This window comes from Erpetoichthys calabaricus, chromosome 3 (genome assembly GCF_900747795.2).
Source record: "Erpetoichthys calabaricus chromosome 3, fErpCal1.3, whole genome shotgun sequence".
Taxonomy (NCBI): domain Eukaryota; kingdom Metazoa; phylum Chordata; class Cladistia; order Polypteriformes; family Polypteridae; genus Erpetoichthys; species Erpetoichthys calabaricus.
Window position 1 is genome coordinate 205,375,787 of NC_041396.2, and position 23,143 is coordinate 205,398,929.

Below are 23,143 nucleotides of genomic sequence, written 5' to 3' on the forward strand. Positions count from 1 at the left end.
TCAGTTTAGGTAATGAACAGTTATCTTTTAAAAAATCTACAAAACACAAAATTATAATCTATTGTACTGTAATAGGTCTGTGTGTGAACAATATAGCATGCAGGACAAAATCACTTTGCTTGATCAGTTTTTCAGGGAGGACAGACAGAGGAGCTGTGCATTGCCACTGTTATGAACTGCATAGGCAGCAGTGAAAGGAAATTTTACATACTGTGAATGAAAAATTTCTACATAAATAGTTTATATACATCATATCAGCACCCTGTTTGCGCCATGGTGAGCTCCTAATTGTCCCTTTCTTCCTTTACCCGCTTTGATAAGACCCATGCAACCTCACACAGTGGATAATGTCAAGTTTTCTGTAGTAAATAGAAAATTTGAAAAAGAGATTAATCTTGATTGACTTCACTATATACAGTCAAAGGAAAGATAATGTTCAGGCCACGGCAGAGGATAGAATAACGCCGCCCGTGGCTTCCTTTGAACTGTCAAAATCTTAAAATGTTAAGCTGCAGTAAAATATTTATAGTTCCCGTTTTCATCCTTAGTGTTCTCTTAATCCGAAATGCAAGGACTTCATAAAGACATCTGAGCTCCAGCACAACTGTAGCGAGTACTGCGCCGCTGTTTCTCTCTCTCGCTCTCTCTCTCTCTCTCTCTCTCGCTCGCTCGCTTTTCTTTTTTGGTGTAAAAAGAGAGAGATTAAGCCTCTTGGCTTTCGCAGATGGAATCTCCAGCAGCCGGCCAGTTTAAAGTGACGAAGCTGGTCCTTGCATTGTTCTTCGTTAATTAAACACGAGGAAATGACGGGAAAGGAAACTATTCCATTTATCCGGAATTCTGCGTTTCGCTGATAAAAACACTCCGTTGCTAATTTAGGTTGAAAAGCAGGAAACGGGATAGTGAAGTTTCCTTTTTCACAAACAAAAAAGAAAAAAGACAGCGACGTTGGAGGAAGGCAGTTGTATCGTGGAGCTGTGCGAACTAAGCGTATAACGAGCTGCATGTGATTTTCTTTGCTCTTCTGCTTTGGGGACACTTGCCAGGGTGTCATGGCTAATAATGACACTGAAGTCAACTCGAACGTAAAGTTGCCCGAAAAATTTTTTGGTAAGCAAGCTATCTATATAATGCAGTTTTGACTGTTAAGATGTTGATTTATGTTACCTTACCTTTTCTTTCTTATTGCCATTTAGGTGTAACTTATATTATCTAATTATATAGTAAAATTACGACGGGGACCATGCGGTGTCACGATGCTTAGCGCGGCTTCTCCACAGCTCAAAGGTCCGATTCGTAACCCTTGGTTTTCCGTGGTGGCGTTCTCTAGTTCTCCCGTGTTCGTCGCGTTTTCTCCAGTTACCGTGATTTCCTTCCACATCCTAACGATGCCCTGCTCAAATTTTTTAGCGAATCCTTGTTGGCCGAAATGAGTGAACACAAAAGTGTGCGTAAATGTAACCCGCGACGTAGACGTCAGCGAACAATAAATGGACAGAAGGGCAAAATCAAAAGTAAAGAGACCTTTTCTTTCTTTCTTTCTTTCTTTCTTTCTTTCTTTCTTTCTTTCTTTCTTTCTTTCTGTTAGATTTATACATTTTCGCATAGACAGTTACATAAATAATTTTATAAACTGAAGCAAGTTCCGTTTAAAGATCTTATTAGTCGTAATTATTGCTTAATTTTGTGGTGTTTTAATTTAAAGTTAGTGGGTAACAAATCAGTCAATTCATTGTAGGTGTCACTCTATGATTTTTCTTTATTTTTGAAGCTTACATTCTTAAACATATGCCATTTTCTCTTAATAAATACCATATCATTACAATAAATGTTTGGTTATAATCTTCTTTCTTTCTATTACATTTTTTACATTTTCTTATAGACTATTACATTCATAGTTTTATAAAATGAAGCAAATGTGTTTAAAGATCTTTCTTATTAGTCACAAATATTGTTTAATTTTGTATTGATTTCATGTAGAGTAAATGGTTAATGCAGCAATCTGTTCACTGTATGAGTGACTATATAACTTTTTTACTTTTACATTCACAAATATAGGTCATTTTTTTAAATAAATGCTATTGCATAGCAATAAATCTATGGTTTGTTATCTTCTTTCTTTCTAAATTTCATAAAATTAATTTTAACTTCAAAACTTTTATTAACCATATAAATGAGGCAGTTTGTACAATCAGGAATGAGAAACTCCTTTTTTCTTTGTAATTCTAATACAGAGTTTTGGTATTTGTGGTTTTTGAATTTACCTTTTGGAGAGCTTATTACTGTAAGGATTTTGTTTGTTTTTGTAATGATTGTTACTGAGTAATAAAGTGTTTATTAAAGATCAAAATCAAATCTTTCTTTCTTTCTTTCTTTCTTATGTATTCCCTAACAAATCTATTAAAAACACATTTTTGTTGTCGTACTCTAAATAGCTGATAATCGTATTTTCAATTTATACTGATTTGACTAAATGTAGCACTACCTTTGATACATGCTGTAGTATAATGCAAGCCTTTTTCACAAACTCTCACAGCAATCTCCAGAGTTAAAATGTCACATTATAAACTAAATTTAAATTGTGTTGTCATAAACAGAGATTGCAAGGCCACATGTTTGTCTTCTTTCAAGTGTGTAATCCATTGTTAGGTGTGTGTCCTCTGCTGGTCAGTGTACTAAGCAGTATATGCTGAATAAAGATGGGGTTGCATAGTGTCTACTGCTGCTAACCCATACATTTAGGAGACTGACTTTGCAGAGTCTGTATGTTCTCCTTGTGCTTTTCATTTCAGAACTAGGAATTTCCTCCTAAACCCCAAAGGTGTATGTGAATAATGGCCATCGCTAAACTGACCTTTTTAAATGATTGTGGATATGGGCATGACTGTGCCCTGTGATGAGCTGGCATCCCATTCGTGTTTGGTTTCTCCTTTTTGTCCAAAACTGTTTAGAAGTCCTTGACCCTACACATGGATTACGTGGATTTAGTAAATGTACAGATAAGTGAATAGTCATAGGAGTTACCCATGGCAATGTGTTCTTCACTGATTTCACAACTGCAAACCCACAATTTTCCAAATGTTCTGCGTGTAATTTAAGGGTGGCAATCAGGCCTACAGTTAAAATACAGAGTGATTCAAAAAGATTCATCCGATTTCAAAGTACCATATTTTTACGATTGTAAGGTGCCTAGGAACCAATCACAGACCAATTGAAAGAGGGGGGTCATAGACTTCCTGACTGTCACTGGCATTTCTCAGCAACAAGCACCCTCATCGCTGGATTGGCCATAAAGGAGCCCACGCTTTGACATTCCACTTCTGGCCCCCAAGATTAGCAGATCTCACACCGTGTGACTTTTCTTTTGTGGGGGTATTTCATTCTCCAGAATGTGTTGACTTATTAGATTTATTAGCTTTTTCCAGTATTCTACCACTCATGTCAAAGTGCTGCCTCTAATTAGCTGCACATTTATTACATTCTCATCCTCATCAAACAGTGAATTTAAAGCCTTTAACACTTTCAGTGTCTTCAGTAAGTACCATTGTATAGTAAACTGGTTGAAAAGATGAGACTCAAGGCTTTGCACCTAAAGCCTGTAAATTAGGCACATAGTCTTTCCCAATATGTATTACACATACATTATATGACTGATTGCAATCCTTTAGAATTGAGGCTGTTATGTAGAATACCTGTAGTTTCATATCAGATTTTACAAGAAGAACCTTGTAAACATCTATGAGACAGAGAGAAACAAGAGAGGGCACACCGGCCCTTGTATGACACAAATAAGAGTAAAGTGATCTTTCATACTTGATTTAGCAATGGACTGACACTTAGCGAAGGGAGCAACAAGAATCACGGAAGTCACCAAAGTTAGACCTGCAAAGCGTAGTCATAGCTCTCATTTGTGATTGTTCCATATATGAGGATATCATTGCAGTAGCCCTGCTTAGTGGTGTTCATATCTGTCATGTTTCTACACCTTTCATCATAATAAATACATTCCATTGAAGGAGTGCTGTTGAATGAGGAGGGCAGGCTAGAGCATTCTGGAATTCTGGAACATTTATAACATAACATCAATCCATCAACCTTCCAAACCCATTTTTCCAGGGTAGTGCTGTGGGGAAGCTGGAGCCTATCCCAGCAAGCATCAGGTGCAAGGGAAGAACGATCCCTGGACTGGGTGCCAGTCCAACGCAGGGTGAACACACAGACACACAAAAGGGCCAATTTAGCAATGGCAGTTCACAAAACCTGCATGTCTTTGGACTGTAGGAAGAAACTGGAGCACTCATAGAAAACCCATGCGAGAAGAACATGCAGACGCTACACAGGGTCGTAAACCCCACTCTCCTTGTTGCAATCAAGTGCCAATAAGATAAGGCACTATTAGATGACCCCTTGTCTTTTGAAAGAAACTTTAGTGGATAATGTCTAGGTGTAGGATTTGAACTCAGGACACTCAGTGTATGAAGCAGCAGCACTACCCATTGTTTTTTTATCCCACCTTACAGAGTGTCTAATTCCCTTTACTACATTCCATTTCTGAACTAATAACTAGTATAGGAAAGACCTTTCATGATGTAAGAATAAAGGTGTATTTATTTTACACAGGTTGCTGCACTCACAGGGTGGAAAGTGTTTTGAATTAGATAAAAATGAATTAATCTTTGAAAGTATTTGTTTTGTGAGGTCACTTGCTGATTAGGGCTCACCAGGGCAGGAAGTGTACAAAAAATGCAAAGTATTACATTATATAGAAAGTGCTGGCATTGTACGCCTAGGGGTAAAGTTGAACTGGTGTGCTCAAGTGACAGAAACAATGTGTATTAAAAAATTATTTTGATACAATTAGCAAGGCTTTGGGGTACTTATTATTGTCAAGACATAGCAAAACACAAACAGTAAAGCACAGCTTAGTCAAAGATTCAAACAGTACTGTAATACAAACATCATCCATCCATCCATTTTCCAACCCGCTGAATCCGAACACAGGGTCACGGGGGTCTGCTGGAGCCAATCCCAGCCAACACAGGACACAAGGCAGGAACCAGTCCCGGGCAGGGTGCCAACCCACCGCAGGACACACACAAACACACCCACACACCATGCATACATTAGGGCCAATTTAGAATCGCCAATCCACCTAACCAGCATGTCTTTGGACAGTGGGAGGAAACCCACGCAGACACGGGGAGAACATGCAAACTCCACGCAGGGAGGACCCGGGACGCAAACCCGGGTCCCCAGGTCTCCCAACTGTGAGGCAGCAGTGCTACCCACTGCTCCACCGTGCCGCCCTAGAAACATCATTTTCCCAAAAATTCCGTTAGACTTCCCCAACCCAACTCATCTGACAGAAAATCTTAAGTAATAATTGGTAGAATGAATATGAGCTTAAGCTAAAAAGTTACATTCACAGATATAGTGGACCAATGGATGTATCTCTCTTATTATGATAGGGCGGAGTGGTGGCTAAGGATCTGTGCTGGTATCCAGAAGGTTGCCGGTTCGAATCCCCGTCACTGCCAAAAGAGAGCCTACTCTGCTGGGCCCTTATGCAAGACCCTTAACCTGTAATTGCTCCAGGGGTGCTGTACAATGGCTGACCCTGCGCTCTGACCTCAAGGGGCATGTGAAAACTAACAAATTCCTAATACAAGAAATTGTATAAGGTGAAATAAAGAAAAAAAAAAAAAAAAAAAAGGATCTTTTGTTTCTTTGCATGCTGGTTCATCTTAGCACCTCCAGCACCTCACTTCTATTCGCTGTGTGCTCATGTTTTTTGTTATTTTACATGTTGCCCAGTGTCAAATGTTTCTGCTTTATTCTGAATTTGGGAAGAAAGTACCCTGGTAGAGTATGATATTTAGATTAGTCTTGTTCTTAAAATGTTTTTTCATTTTTGTTTAGTGACAGCCCTAAACATATTCAAACCTTTCTTAATTTCTAATTCACGCATTTTGTAATGTTTGTTATTTGTTATAGACAACTTTATATAATACAGAGCACAAGTTTCCATAATTTAATCCATAATTATGGCTAATACTTGTTTTACTAGTTTATTTTCTCTCATTTGTGTTCCTTTTTTCTTATTCCGTCTTGTTTTATGCTTTTAGTTCAAAGGGCATGATTTCAGCCCTAAGCAAAGAGATTATGAAAACTTGAGTTTGAGCAAAGCAGGCCTTAAACTTCTTAGCCATTCATGCAGCCTGGAAAGTGTGTTTTATAACAGCATCTTAGATACAGGCTCTAAAATGACTAATGCCATATCCGAGGCTGTTTCCTGCTATGTGCTCAGGAGACACCATTGGGATAGACACTGGACTGCCCATTTATCTGAACATAATTAAGCCAGCTTGAGAATGTTATGTTATAACATGATATCTTAGATTCTGGAGGTTGCCTGGCTCCAGTAATTGAGCCAGCTCATTCCCCTAACCCTGAATATTTACATTTTTATTGACCAGAGGATAGCACTTAACCCTGAGACAGGGTGGACATGCTCTCTATGCAATGCACATGCCAGATTAATGTTTTACTCCAACATTTAACACAAATGCCTGGGCCAGAAGTGCTAGGAAATATACTTTAAGTAGGTAAATGTAGATGCAGGTTTAGGGTTAGTTATACTGTATTTACCACAGTATATACAGTATAGTAGTAGTGGTAGCATCTACAGAGTACAGTGAAATTCTTACCTGCATGATCAACCAACATGAAGCACATAGCCATTCTCTAGTGTAGGGGTACTCAAACGGCGGACCACGGTCCACAATCCGGACCGCCAAGACGTTTTTGGCGGACCGCGACTGTCTTCTGCGTAAGTCAAAAGTCTGAATATAAAAGCACCAAAATTATTGTTGTTTTATTATTTACTCTGTAGCAGGGTTGCCAACTGGCATTTTTTATGCCAAATAACTGAAATCTGGCATTTTTGAAAGCTGTTTGGCATATACAATTTGCGTTTGGTCTACTGGCATTTTTTTGGTCTTTTTTACAAGCCGTTTGGTCTATAAATTTTTCAGTTGGTCTGTTCACTTTTTGTCTGAGCTGCTACTGGAAAGCTAATGTAACATGTATCAGTAGATTCGGCCTTCGCGTGTTTTTGGTATTAATCGGTGATTAGGCGGACCTGTTTTCTGTTTATTTGAATTATTTCCGGTTGCTGTAGTATACGCAGTGTTGTGTCGTCCACTCCGTTGATTTTCATTTCCGGTGTACGACGTACAACTGTATGACTTGTATTATTTACACGAATTTTGAATTTGAATTGATAATAATCGTAATTTATGGCAACAAGTTGCAAGCGCAGAAAGATAGATCAAGAAAATCGATTGTTTCAGAAGTCGTGGACTGAGGACTTTTTCTTTATTTTGCCAGACCGGCCTAATGCACAGCCCATGTGAATTATTTGCCAGGAATCGGTAAGCGTGATTAAAAGCGGCAATGTAAAACGACATTTTGAGACGAAACATGCCGAGTACTACAATGTGAATTATCCATCAAAGTCAGAGCTCTGTTCACATAAGATCGACGCCCTTAAGTCGTCGTTGGTAGCGAGTTCATCGCTGATGACGAAAGCGACCACCACACAATCAAATGTTACAGAAGCTTCGCTACGTATTGTTTGGGTTCTTGGCAGACATAAGAAAGCATTTACTGATGCAGAGGTTGTTAAAGAATGCATGATGTCTGCTTCTTCGGTTCTGTTTAGCGACAAAAAGTGTGTTGAACTGATTCAGCAGATACCATTATCAGACAGTACTGCTAGTCATCGTGCAGATGACCTTTTTGACAATGTCGGTGGTCAGTTAATATCAGATCTTAAACAGGCTGAATTGTTTGCTCTCGCGTACGATGAATCCACTGATAAAACTGACATGTCTCAACTCTGTGTGTTCACAAGATTTTTTGATGGCCATAATTTTGTTGAAGAGTTTCTGACATTACTACCGCTGACAAAACAGACCCGCGGTGAGGACGTGTTTTCAGCATTATCGCAGTTTATGCACGCAGCTGGATTGGATGTAACAAAAATGGTTTCCCTTACAACAGACAGGGCACCAGCAATGACTGGTAAAGATAGAGGACTTGTCACTCGTATGAAGGCACTTCAGCCCAACCTTGTTGCTTATCACTGCATCATTCATCAGTCGGTCCTCTGTTCAAAACTTTGTAACGAACTGGCAGAAGTGATGTCTACTCTTGTGAAATTAGTGAATTTTTTACAATGTAATTCGTCTCTGCAGCATCGTCTGTTTCGTTCTTTTCTTGAAGAGATGTCTGCAGAATTTGGAGATTTGCTGCTTCACAATGACGTCAGATGGTTAAGCAAGGGCCGTGTGTTGGAAAGGTTCTGGAATCTCCGTGAAGATGTAGCTGACTTCCTGCAGTCCTTGAATACAAAGAAAGCTGCAGAATTTTTAACATTTATTCAAGACAGTGACAAGGTCGCACTGCTGGCATTTCTTGTTGATATTATGGGACATATAAATACACTGAATTTGTCACTTCAGGGTGCAGACAAAACAGTTGTCGAATTGCAAGAAAAATGTTGTGCCTTTGAAACAAAACTGAGCATGTTCATCAATGACTTGGAAGGTAGCAAGATGCTGCATTTCCCAAACCTGAAGAGCTGCATGACAGCTGATCAACAGGCATGTTTTCAGTTGATTTCCACATTTCTACATCATTTGAAGGTCGAGTTTGATGAACGTTTTAAGGATTTCAGAAAACTGAAGCTTGTGTTTTTGTTTGTTGCTGATCCTTTCATTGTCCAGCCTGACGGTGAATGGACATCGGTGGCTGCATCAATTTTTCCGAACTCAAACCCGTCACTGTTGCAAATGGAAGCAGCTGATTTGCAAGCTTCTCACGTTTTGAAAGCAAAATTGAACGAAGTCGGCATAACAATTTTTTGTTCAAAGTTTGTTCCAGATTCTCAGTATCCTGCTGCAAAGAAACTGGCGATTTCCGTGCTCACTATGTTTGGTTCAACATATTCTTGTGAGTATGCATTCTCCACTATGAACACTATCAAGATGAAACATTGAAGTGTAATTACCGACCAGAACCTCAGGAATGCAATGAGAATTGCACTGACTGGTTACTCACCGAACTATGCTGCCATTATGAAATCGAAACAACAGTTTCACACTTCACACTGAGTGACAATCATTTACGTACCAACTGTTGTAATTGGTGTGTTAATTGCAAGTAGTCATGTGACTTTTTTGAATTGTTTTCCATGTTTTGTGCATGTCTTGGTCTTCTGTAAAAATTTTATCATTTGCGTTGAATCTATTACTAGCCTCCTACAGACCTACACCTACAGTCCTACAGACCTACACGGTAAACCTGGCTATAGCGGACCCCGATGGTTGGTGGCGAATTGAATGTGGACCGGCATTCAAAAACTTTGAGTACCCCTGCTCTAGTGCCATAATAAACAAGAATATGTTAATGTTACAGGCACAGTGGAATTCATATTCATTTCACTCCTTTCACATATATAATTCTTGAATAAAAGTGGGAATGAAAAAAGCACCAGTAGTGCAAAATATGTAATGATCTTACAAGTCAGAGACCTAAACAATGAAGAGTTACATATAATATATTTCAGTATAAAACACTATAACCCAGTAAACCAAGGATGAACTAAATGTTGCTTATTTAGCACCTCATCAGTGTGGTCTCCGAGTTATAAGCTCGGATTTCCAGAGATTTACAATTTAAGCAACCTGAACTTGTTAAGAGTCAAGATATTGTAGCCGCCCATTCAGATTACAAAATATCTTTTAGTAAACCTTTTTTAAAACATAGAATATAACTTTATTGGCTGCAGGGGTAGCTGGTAATGACATTGCAGGTAGACTCACCTTTTGGAGCAATTTATATTTTACCATATCTTGAAAAACAAATTTGTTTATGCCCACTTGCTCCGTGACTATATCCATTCTGTTCTGTCATGAATACAGTAGTATACAGAGTACACCAGACTCCGCCAAACAGCCTGTTAAAGACTGGGTGTTAAAAATAATGTAAGACAACAGTAGACAACGTTAAATGAGTGAGTTAAATTGGCAAGGAATCCAAGCTTAAAAGACATTTATGTGTTCATGTATACTGTGACCCCTGTATCTTGCTGTGGTATGGGGCTTTCAAGGAGGTATGAAGAGTGGCTGAAGTGTGGAGGCAGAAATTAGATAGCAGCACTGTAGTTTGTGACACAACCAGGATGCAGCCCCACAAGATACTGAAATACAACTTGTTCTTTAACAGTATGTAGGGGCTAATGAATATTTCATTTGTTGGTATATGTGCTTTTGATTAAATGTGCTTCATTTAACACCACCTATACGTAAATGTTTCCCATTTTGTCTGGTCTATCAATCTACCAAGATGCAACTGATTAAAAATATATTGGACTCTTTTGTGCACTTGCTGTGCACACAATTGTCCGTTATCAGTTAAGACACAAAAGGACTTTAACTTTAGAAATCCTAATTTACATCTGTCATGGATGGTTTTACAAAAGAATGGGTGTGAGAAGGGAGACACCCATTGCTTCTGGCTTTTACTAGTTGTTTATTCAGAAGCCAGCTTTTACTTTTAGTTAATGTCTCTTTTTTGGCTTCATTTCTGTTCTCATTTTGTAGCACAAAGCTTTGTTGTTAATCAGCAGCTTTATTCCTTGAGTAGATATGGGAAAAGAGCTGTCATGCACAGTTCATCTTGTGAACTTTATTCATTTATTTTCAAATTTGTAGAAATACTTTTCTTGTTGACATTTTGCTCACTTAATTGCTTCAAAATATTTTTGTTTAAAGTACAACAATTAACCAACACTAAATGCACTATCCCACATATATTATCTATTTTCTAATTTTTACCCACATTATTTTTTATGAACGTGTTGCAGAGAGCCAAAGCCTATTACTACAGCATTGGTGACAACAGGAAGATAAAATCAGGAAAGGATACCAGTCTAATGCAGGAAGCATTTATGAGTTGGCAATTAAACTAACATGCCTGCATATGGAAGGAAATAGCATAGCCCATATGGAAGAGGAAGAGAGCTATGGGGTGTCACACTCTTTACAATAAATATTAACTGCTAATTCAGATCCTTTCACGTCTATGTGCTCATCGTCCCACATGAGTAATATTAATTTGGAAAGAACTAAGATATTATTTCAATGCAAAACCAGTTACTAAATTGGCAATATACCTGATGGATTCCTCTGTTTGAGCCTGACTGGTTTTCTAGGCATTTTCCAGTGAACACCACCACCAGTGTTACCACAAGGAGTCAATCTCTGTATTTATGTTCTGGACAGAGTCCAGTTAGATTTACTGAGATACACCATGATAGTCAAATGTTGAATTCCTTATTGTGTGGCCCCTTTCCATAGGCTAGTTTTGTCACGGGTAACCCTTACAACAGCACAAAGCTACTGATAACACAAGCCTAAAAATCACAATGGAGTGTAACCAAGCTGGAAAGTAAAAGTACAAACCATTATGTCATCAGGCTATCCAGAGATAGTATAGGTTGGTTTAAAACATCTGGTGGTCAATTTATTAGACAAGCACATTTCCATCCATCCATCCATTTTTTACTGCTTGTCCAGATCCAGATTGAGAGGGGAGCAGTATAAGTAAATGATGCCCAGACATCCCTTTTCCCTGCCACCTCCTCCAACTCCTCTGGGGGGGATATGGAGGCATTCCCAGTGCAGCCAAGAGGTATAATGTCTCTGATGTGTCCTGGGTCCACCCAGAGGCCTCCTCCCAGTTAGACACGCCCTAAACACCTCCCCAGGGAAACGTTCAGGATGCATCCTTATCAGATGCCCAAATCATCTCAGTTGGCTCATTTCCATGCAGAGGAGCAGCAGCTCTACCTTGAACTTCTCCCCAATGTCTATTCTTCTGACCCTATCTCTAAAGCTGGATCACGTTTACTTTTACTTTTTTACATTTACTTTTGTCACTGATTCCAGAACTACAGAGGATGAGTTGTGAGAAATGATTTAAAGAACCAAGACTTTTCAATATAGGCAAAATAAGATTAAGAGGAGACATGATGAAAAGTGTTTCAAATTACGAAGGGAATTCGTACAGTGGATCGAAAATGTTACTTTAAAATGAGTTCATCAAGAACAAGGGACAGTTGGAAACTTGTTATGGGTAAATTTTGCACAAACATTAGGGCATTTTTCATCACGTAGAGAACCATAGACACATGGAATAAGTTACCAAGTATTGTAGTAGACAGTAGAACTTTGGGGGCCTTCCAAGCAAGACTTGATGAGTTTTTAGAAGAATTAATGGACAGGGCTGGCAAGCTTTGTTGGGCTGAATGGCCTTTTCTCATCTGGATTGTTTTCATGTCTGCAAAGCCTGCTCCAATCAACTTGTCAATCTCCTGCTCATTTCTGCCCTCACTCGTGAACAAGATCCCAAGATACTTGCCCTCTCCAGGTTAGGGATGAGGTGTTGCCTCAAGTGGAGGAGTGTATCTACTCTTTTCTGGCTGAAAACCATTGCCTCGGACTTGGAGATGCTGATCCTCATCCTGGCCACTTCACACTTGGTTGCAAAGTGCCCCGATGAAGCCAACAGGACCACATCATCCACAAAAAGCAGAGATGCAACATTGAACTCGAATGGGCCATGTTCTGTGACTCCATTGTTGAGGCATCTGCATAGATCTGCAGATGTAAGGTCATTGGTGCCTGTTGGTGTCTGTTGTGTTGTTAATCCCCAAACATTTTTTTAATACTTTATTGAATGTATTAAAAGCAAGTAACACTCCATACAAACAAGTCAAACTTAACAAAACTAAATTCAATTCAACTCCCACTCACGAGAAAGAGAGGAAGGCCAACAGCTAGAGTAAAACTTTAAGAGTAGAAAAGAGGGGAAAGAATCCTTTTCCCCAATATAAGTAATCCCCAAACATGATGGCAGATCCCAGTGGTGAAGGGAGATGTCAGACTGAAATAGGAGGCCTTTCAAGCTTGGTTAACTGACAGGACTGCAGAGTATAACTTTAGTTGACAGGTACCAACTGGCCAAAAACTCGGGCAAACACATTTCCTTTATCATCAAATACTTCTTTGCATACCACAAACCCATGATGACATTACCAAGGCTAAAGTAACAAAAATGATAATTTATTAACTTAAAAATAAATTGAAATGTGATAAGTGACACAGAAGGAGTTAGTGCAAAGTATAAAAAAAACAATAAAAGCTTATGCTAGGTAAAACTACCTAGTACAGTTAAGGGCCCAAATTTTCCAAATGGTGTCTAGTCCACTTACCCACACCACTAAATACAACACTACATTATACTCTTTCTTAACTTGCATACCTTTCTCTTAAACCACACTAGCTTCTGTTCCTCCCTGCAAATTAAGCCCTTTTCGATTCCACACTCACTCTAAACTACTGAAGCATTTCTGAGTTAACTTGGGAGATACTAATGAATTTGTCCCTCCAAAACACCTTTGGAATTGCTTATAGAGCTCTCTGTTGGCCTTGGGTGTCTATGAAAGTTTATCAGCCTATGAATCATTAAAGGTTCAGGTAACACTGCAGGGGCTAAAGTAAAACTGTTTTTTTTCCAGCAAAAATATAAGATGAAAATTAAATAGAAATAATTAATAATTGCAATAATTTTGTCATAGAGAGTATAAAGGCTTTGGCTGCTTCCACAAGGTAGCGATGAAGTATATTTTAAAATATTTTATTTTAGAGATATCCATACTGGCTGTAAAAGATTTGGCAGTTTACTGTTGCAGTGTATCATGCTTGAACATAAAGTATCCCTGTGGTCTGGAAAGCAAGGCAGTTGCTGCTGATTTGTCTCCTTACTACTGGCACCACACTCATGTTTAAAGTAAAACCAACAAGATGTTGGCTTAGAACTCACTGACTTAACAACGGGGCAAAACAGTCTGCTGTCTGCTGATTGAGACACCCAATCTGTCTCACTAGAAATAATAATTTAACTGCAACTGCCTTTAAGGGGTGCATCATTCCCTTGGAGACCTAAAACCACTCACTTAAGACCGTCTCATTAAAAACTAGATTTACTGCAATTGGTAAAGGCTGAACTGTGGGCTGCTGAGAATTTGCGTTTGTAGTAATAGCTCAGTGAATAACCTTCGCTGTCTGTGGAAAATCCAAACAACAGTGGAAAATTCAGCATTTAAGCCGCATCACACTTTCCTGTTGAGTCTTCGTGGCATTTGTGGTGTACGACTTACTTATAATGAGCATCCAAAAGCCTCTGCATTAATAAATGAATCACAAATGTTTGTTTAAGGTTATGCAGTCAGACAAAAAAGGACTGGGCCTGACTTTCAGCGAAAAATAAATTGAGCAATATTAGTTACAAAAAGAAACATTTTTGTCATTTAGGCATGTTTTAGTAAAAACAAATTTTAGTAAAAAATTATAAAAATTAATTCCCCAGCAAATTACAAAAAAAAAGTTAAAAGCACATACTAGATAAAAGCACTGTAGCCTTTTACTTTTCATTTTCAAAGAATGGTTATGGTATTAATCTTCACTGATGTTTTACTTTTAAATACACATAGTTACACATTTAGATGTCATATTTATGGCTGCTGGCTTTCATTGTGACCAGTTTCTTGTTCAAAGGAGTCTTCCTGTTACTTCCCGAAATAATAAATAAATGGCATTCATTTGAATTTGTGTGCTTAATGTGTGTAAAAAGGGTTAATTAATTTTATGGATGAACCAAAGGAAATTGACTGTATCTCTAATATTTTAAAATAACATAATATAGTCAGATTCACTTACTCCATTTCAGGGTCACAGAGGGCCAGAGCCTGTATCAACAACATTGGGCATAAGGCAGGAACCAACATGGTCAGGGTGCCAGTCAAGTTTAAGGCTCAACTACACACACATGCACACATTCAATAAAAATATCAGACACATTTTTGAAATGTGGAATGAAAATTCATGCAGATATGAGATACGTGTGTAGTCTTCACACAAATTCTGAACAATTTTAGGATTTGAATCTAGGGTGCTGGATCTGGGTAGCCCCAGTGTCATCTAGATTAGTTTATATTAGATTAAATAAATTTTATTAATCCCAAGGGGAAATTTAGTTGCATACAGCAGCAGAGGCATAAAAAACAAAGATACCGTCTTACATGACAAATACCACAGTCAATCAATATATAAATAAATATATAATTAAATATTTGTGCAGAAATAGCAAATTAAAGACTATAAGTATTTAGTCTGCAAGCTGCGAGCAGCAAGCAGAAAATATGCCCCGAGGCACTTCTTATCACACCACTGAAGAATGAGCCTGTGGCTAAAAGTGCTCCAAGAGAGCGCCTCCTGGAGGGGATGCCTGACCTTCACCTATAGTGACATCACACCAGTGGTCCCCAGTCCCCTTCCACTTTACTGGGCTGCCTGTTTCTGCTGATCTACAGCTAAGTACCCTTTATAATAAGTTCTTTAAGTGCTGTAAGAATTATGTTTCTAGACTTCTCTAGCGCCTTCAACACAATCCAACCTCTGCTCCTTAGGGACAAGCTGACAGAGATGGGATTAGATTCATACCTAGTGGCATGGATCGTGGACTATCTTAAAGACAGACCTCAGTATGTGCATCTTGGGAACTGCACGACTGACATTGTGGTCAGCAACACAGGAGCGCCACAAGGGACTGTACTTTCTCCGGTCCTGTTCAGCCTATATACATCGGACTTCCAATACAACTCGGAGTCCTGCCATGTGCAAAAGTTCGCTGATGACACTGCTATCGTGGGCTGTATCAGGAATGGGCTGGAGGAGGAGTATAGGGACCTAATCAATGACTTTGTTAAATGGTCCGACTCAAACCACCTACACCTGAACACCAGCAAAACCAAGGAGCTGGTGGTGGATTTTAGGAGGCCCAGACCCCTCATAGACCCAGTGATCATCAAAGGTGACTGTGTGCAGATGGTGCAGACCTATAAATATCTGGGAGTGCAGCTGGATGATAAATTAGACTGGACTGCCAATACTGATGCGCTGTGCAAGAAAGGACAAAGCCGGTTATACTTCCTTAGAAGGCTGGCTTCCTTCAACATCTGCAATAAGATGCTGCAGATGTTCTATCAAACAGTTGTGGCGAGCGCCCTCTTCTACGCAGTGGTGTGCTGGGGAGGCAGCATTAAGAGGAAAGACGCCTCACGCCTGGACAAACTGGTGAGGAAGGCAGGCTCTATTGTTGGCATGGAGCTGGACAGTTTAACATCTGTGGCAGAGCGAAGGGCGCTCAGCAGGCTCCTATCAATTATGGAGAATCCACTGCATCCACTAAATAATGTCATCTCCAGACAGAAGAGCAGCTTCAGCGACAGACTGCTGTCACTGTCCTGCTCCACAGACAGATTGAGGAGATCGTTCCTCCCCCAAACTATGCGACTCTTTAATTCCACCAGGGGGGGTAAACGTTAATATTTAACATTATACATAGTTATTGTCTGTTTTTTTCACCTGTATTATTATCATTCTTTAATTTAATATTATTTATTGTATCAGTATGCTGCTGCTGAAGAATGTGAATTTCCCATCGGGATTAATAAAGTATCTATCTATCTATCTATCTATCTATCTATCTATCTATCTATCTATCTATCTATCTATCTATCTATCTATCTATCTATCTATCTATCTATCTATCTATCTATCTATCTATCTATCTATCTTTCTTTTTGGAAAGTCTTTGACTTTAACTTGTCCCAAAGTACCCTGAGCCTGTTCCTCTTTCTCGATGTCCTAATTGGCTAAACTAAAGATGTGACTAATGTTGCTGTTTGATGAACAGCATATGAATATATGTGTTACATGTAAATGTATCTGGCCACACCAAACATGCATATTTTGAAATAAAAAAATCCATTTTTAAGGCAGAAGTACGTACTCGGTCTCCGTCTGGAGGTTTGCAGAAATTACTTTGTGCTTACAACTAATCCTTTTACTTAATTATACAACTTGTCATGGGTCTGTACACAGTGAGTAGATGCATTATGCTCATTATTGTCTTATCTTTGGGCTCACAAAAGTAAATTTCCATATAGCCAGCTTGTTTAATATCAATATATATCAATTTTATGAACAGGCTTTCTAAGAAAGTGGGTGATTAGCAATGAGAAAGCAAAGCTGATCCTGCAGTTAATTGGCTGCTTCTCTGCAATACTAACTGATTTATGGTGCGACCTGTACTGCAGGAGTAATCCAGTATTAATAAATTACAGATCTGAAATGATAGCTGTAAACATTCAAAATGGTATAAGGCATGGTAATGAAATCTCATAAACTTGCCTCACATTGTCCACATTTTTGTGTGAGTAATGTGATCCAGATAGAGCGTGCTGAGATGGGGTAAATAATTGTGAATTCTGTCAAAGTCAAAGAAGGCAGTGGCCTTAAGGCAAACCTGCAGCTGCAGCACAACAACACCACTGAGACAGAGCACACCTAATTGTCAGACAAGATTCTCCTTTAAACTAAACGTTTTCATATTCATACTGTATGGAAGAGAAAATTTTATTTTAGAATCCATACAACGTCTTTCACCGGAAGCACCAAGATTCGATATAATCGTCACAATATTACATTATATTAATAGTAGTTAGGATTAAGCGGGTTGGGTAATGGATGGATGGATAATAGTAGTAATAAATTAAATAATAAATGCAGAAATTAAGTAAAATAATATAAATTAATTATAACACCATCACAGTAATGTTTGGGACTAAAAATAGGACTTACTTTTTAGGCTTTAAGCAAAGATAAAACAAAGTACTGTACATTCTGAACAGTAAATTGACTGTATATTGCTTGACTCTTGATTAAAGACAGCATAGTACAGGGTTTCTTTCCCATATTAGCAAAATTTTTGCCTACCATGTAAACATTATACCACAACGTAATAAGGCTGGCCACCCACCCACAAAAAAAAAAAAAAAAAAAGATACAAATTCCCAGGAAAATTATGCCACTGGATCCCAACTGCATAACTCATACCAACAAGCTAATGGCTGAAACCACTAACTCTATCTCTGTCTCTCAGACTAGCCCTCTCTTTAGAGTTGTCAGTGCACCATAAACACAATAAGGAATTAAATGTAAAGGCATTGATGTACTGTGATGTACTGTAGTTCTATGTTTAAAAATATTGAAAAAAGTAAATACATTATTGTTTATCTCGTTTTGACTAACCGTTAAGTACAGTATATTCCTTTCATCCACATAATAATGAGGTTTTACAGAAGGCAGGGTAGCCTCTCAGCTGAGAACCTTCTTATCCATATCCATATTACTAAACAAGAATGGTAAACTGGATATGGACGCAGGGACCTGCCCGTGGACGCAGGAGACATAGTGCGCAGGCGCCACACAAAGCCCCCCTCCCCAGAGTGAAACGGGAGAGACTATGAACGTGCGCAGGCGCCACACAAAGCCCCCCCGCCCCAGAGCAAAACGGGAGAGACTACGAACCGTCTGACATGCCGCAAGCAGGATAAAGTGAGGTCAGAAATAAAAGACAGAGTAGGAAACAAAGTAAAACGTCATAAAGAGGTTAAAGAACGGGGCCAAACACATGGAGAGCAGGTTACAGATGATGAAAACTGGAATGCAACAGCTTCAAAAAAACCTAGGCATGAAACACATGCATAGCGAGGGACAGAATATAAAGGCGGAAACAACGACAGTTAAACGTCCACACCACACAGCGGAGGCAGACCCAGAAGGTGCAATTCGCCTACATCGCGCGTCGGAAGGCGCGGGAAAGTACGAAAGGCAAAGGCGCCTACACAGCATGGTGAAACCCGACATAATACGGAAGGCGCAGGCGTTGCTACCATATTGTGAGTGGCACTAATGCGTAGTGAAGGCACAGGCGTCACCGCCATATTGTGCGTGGCACTACTGCTGAGTGAAGTTAGGAATAATGTGCTGCTTGGTGTGCCACACAAACCCCCCCACAGACTACGGAGTCCATGGAGACTACGAACGACATAACCACACAAACAACAGGAGTCACCGCCCAACCCCAGTGTAAAACCGGACAGAATACGGAGTCGAGAAAGGTTCACAAATCAAACCCGACATAATACGCCATCGCAGAGTAAAACGGGACAGACTACGGAGTCCAGAAAGGGTCACAAATCAATTGGAGTACGGAAAGCGAAAGAGAGTACGCAAACACACTACACAGCTTGATCCACGCACCTCTAATGACCCGCAAGCAAAATCACGATATAGTACAGAAACCCAACAAATACGGACTCCACAACATATTTGAATCACATTACAGTGATACAATCACACAAACAACAGGAGTCAGCGCCCCACCCCAGAGTAGAACGGGACAGAATACGGAGTCGAGAAAGGTTCACAAATCAAACCCGACATGATAGTACGCAAACACACTACACATGCATTATCCACGCACCTCTAATAACCCGCAAGCAAAAACACGATATAGTACAGAAACCCCACAAATACGGACTACACAACATATTTGAATCACATTACAGTGATACAATATTAACAGTGCAACCACACAAGACACAGGCACAACACCTGATGGGTAATAAGAATAAACGAACACTCCGTATTAAAGGTTCGTCATCCTCACATGTGAAGACTATACAGCATAAGTGAATCATCACATTACAGTCATACATTATTAACAATTCAACCACAGAAAACGCTATGTATTAACAGTAAGTGCAATCCATTATCCATATTACTAACGCTAAACAAGGAAGAACTACTGGAGTTGCGCTCACGCCTCCAAAACAATAGACCAGATACCACTGTTAACGCGACGGGCTATATTATGTCCAAAGAATATTGATGTTGATCACTATCACTATAGCCTCACTATAAACCAAAAGTTAGAGTCCTACCTGTAACCACACGATCATTCAGGAAGTGGACCCTGGAGGCTGAGAAGGCTCTGAGAGAATGTTTTGGAACTACAGACTGGGATATCCTGCAGGGATCTCATAGTGAGAACATTGAGGAAGTTGTTGACTGCACTACTGACTACATCAACTTCTGTATGGACATTGTAGTTCCAGTAAGAACAGTACGCTGCTATGCTAACAACAAGCCATGGATTACAAGTGATATCAAGGGCCTTTTGAACCAGAAGAAAAGGGCTTTTAAAGACAGTGATCAGCATGAGCTCAAGCGCGTGCAGAAGGAACTCCAAGTCCAGCTCAAGGCAGCGAAGGAGCAGTACAGGAGAAAGCTGGAGCAGAAGTTGCAGAATAACAGCATGAAGGAAGTGTGGGATGGGATGAAGATCATTACTGGCTGCAGCTCGAAGCGGGGTACCACTATCGAGAGAGACGTGAAGAGAGCAATCCAAATGAACAACTTCTTTAACAGGTTTGACCACCCTAACCCACTCTCACTCTCACCTCGGAGTATTGCACCCTCCACTTATCCTTCTGCTGATACCAGCATAGGAAAGACATCCCCACCCATAATTACAACAGCGCAAGTGAGCAGAGAGCTGAGGAGACTTTGTGCCAGCAAAGCAGCGGGTCCAGATGGAGTATCGCCACGACTGCTGAAGGTCTGTGCATCGGAGCTGGGGGGTCCTCTACAGTGCATCTTCAACCTGAGCCTGGAACAGGGGAGAGTCCCGAGGCTTTGGAAAACATCTTGTATCACCCCAGTCCCAAAGGTATCACGTCCTAGTGAGCTGAATGACTTTCGGCCTGTTGCTCTAACATCACATGTGATGAAGACCATGGAGAGGTTGCTGCTTCACCACCTTAGGCCACAGGTTCAACACGCCCTTGACCCTCTGCAGTTTGCATATCAGGAGAAGGTGGGAGCGGAGGATGCCATCATCTATATGCTACACCGATCCCTCTCTCACTTGGACAGAGGCAGTGGTGCTGTAAGAATTATGTTTCTAGACTTCTCTAGCGCCTTCAACACAAACCTCTGCTCCTTAGGGACAAGCTGACAGAGATGGGATTAGATTCATACCTAGTGGCATGGATCGTGGACTATCTTAAAGACAGACCTCAGTATGTGCGTCTTGGGAACTGCACGTCTGACATTGTGGTCAGCAACACAGGAGTGCCACAGGGGACTGTACTTTCTCCGGTCCTGTTCAGCCTATATACATCGGACTTCCAATACAACTCGGAGTCCTGCCATGTGCAAAAGTTCGCTGATGACACTGCTATCGTGGGCTGCGTCAGGAATGGGCTGGAGGAGGAGTATAGGGACCTAATCAATGACTTTGTTAAATGGTGCGACTCAAACCACCTACACCTGAACACCAGCAAAACCAAGGAGCTGGTGGTGGATTTTAGGAGGCCCAGACCCCTCATAGACCCAGTGATCATCAAAGGTGACTGTGTGCAGATAGTGCAGACCTATAAATATCTGGGAGTGCAGCTGGATAATAAATTAGACTGGACTGCCAATACTGATGCGCTGTGCAAGAAAGGACAGAGCCGGTTATACTACCTTAGAAGGCTGGCGTCCTTCAACATCTGCAATAAGATGCTGCAGATGTTCTATCAGACAGTTGTGGCGAGCGCCCTCTTCTACGCAGTGGTGTGCTGGGGAGGCAGCATTAAGAGGAAAGACGCCTCACGCCTGGACAAACTGGTGAGGAAGGCAGGCTCTATTGTTGGCATGGAGCTGGACAGTTTAACATCTGTGGCAGAGCGAAGGGCACTCAGCAGGCTCCTATCAATTATGGAGAATCCACTGCATTCCCTTAATAGTATCATCTCCAGACAGAAGAGCAGCGTCAGCGACAGACTGCTGTCACTGTCCTGCTCCACTGACAGACTGAGGAGATCGTTCCTCCCCCAAACTATGCGACTCTTTAATTCCACCCGGGGGGGGTAAACGTTAACATTTAACATTATACATAGTTATTGTCTGTTTTTCACCTGCATTATTATCATTCTTTAATTTAATATTATTTATTGTATCAGTATGCTGCTGCTGAAGAATGTGAATTTCCCATTGGGATTAATAAAGTATCTATCTATCTATCTATCTATCCATCCATCCATCCATCCATCCATCCATCCATCCTTCCATCCAACCAAGTCATTGCATTGCTTCCTGGAGAAAGCCGCCTGTTTCTAAGTACTGACAAAATTGATTCTGAAGACGACATTGAACATCTTAATTTCCCTTTACAATATTTGAACACTATTAACCCAGCCGGATTACCACAACACAATCTTAACCTTAAAATCGGAACAATTGTCATGCTATTAAGAAACCTTAATACTAAACAGGGTTTATGCAACGGTACACGTTTAGTCATCAACACCATGACAAACAATGTTATTGAAGCAAAAATACTTACAGGATCACATACTGACAATACTGTTTTAATTCCTAGAATTGACCTTACAAGTTCTGCCCTTGAATTGCCATTTACACTTGGGCGACGCCAATTTCCCAGTAAACCTGCATTTGCCATGACAATCAACAAATCCCAAGCACAGACCTTGGACAAAGTTGGCATATACCTCTCTGAGCGCGTATTTGGACATGGACAACTTTATGTAGCCGTCTCATGAGTTAGGCGTTCATCTGACATTAAAGTTAAAGTTATAAATAGTCCAATACCAAGGAAAACTCATTCAAGGACAACAAACCATCTTTACTACAAATACTGTATATAAAGAGATAGTCCAATAAATCTTTGTGATTTACCATACAATGTGTTCTTTACTTCCTATCCACCGTCTGAAACTGCGGAGGCAAAGCAGGCACGGGTTCAAACCGAACGAGCTCAACTGACGGATATACGCCTACAACGCGCGTCTCAAACCGCAGAAGCAGGGCAAGCACGGGTTCAAAACAACGCAAGCTCCTACAACGCGCGTCTGAAACTACGGTTGCCCAGCGGGCATGGGTTCAAAACGTCGGGGGTAGGCGAGCAAAGCGAGCAGGGGGTGGAGCCCCCTTGTTCTCTATATTTGCATTTTTGTATACATTGATTGCTCTTTCTCCACAGTGCAGTAACATACAAGCTAATCTCTTGATTAGCGATTGTGCCAAGGTAGCTGTGCTGA

The 23,143-nt window shown here is 40.2% G+C and overlaps 1 protein-coding gene across 1 annotated transcript in view; it reads left to right on the forward strand.

The window, feature by feature from the left end:
• The first annotated feature begins 590 nt into the window (after positions 1 to 590).
• The window catches only part of myct1a (myc target 1a), a 31,855-nt gene continuing 9,302 nt past the window's right edge, over positions 591 to 23,143 (forward strand). Inside the window, exon 1 of the mRNA XM_028797707.2 lies at positions 591 to 1,110. Coding sequence (XP_028653540.1) covers positions 1,053 to 1,110 — 58 coding nt within the window. The 5' untranslated portion in view covers positions 591 to 1,052. The remainder of the gene's footprint in view (positions 1,111 to 23,143) is intronic.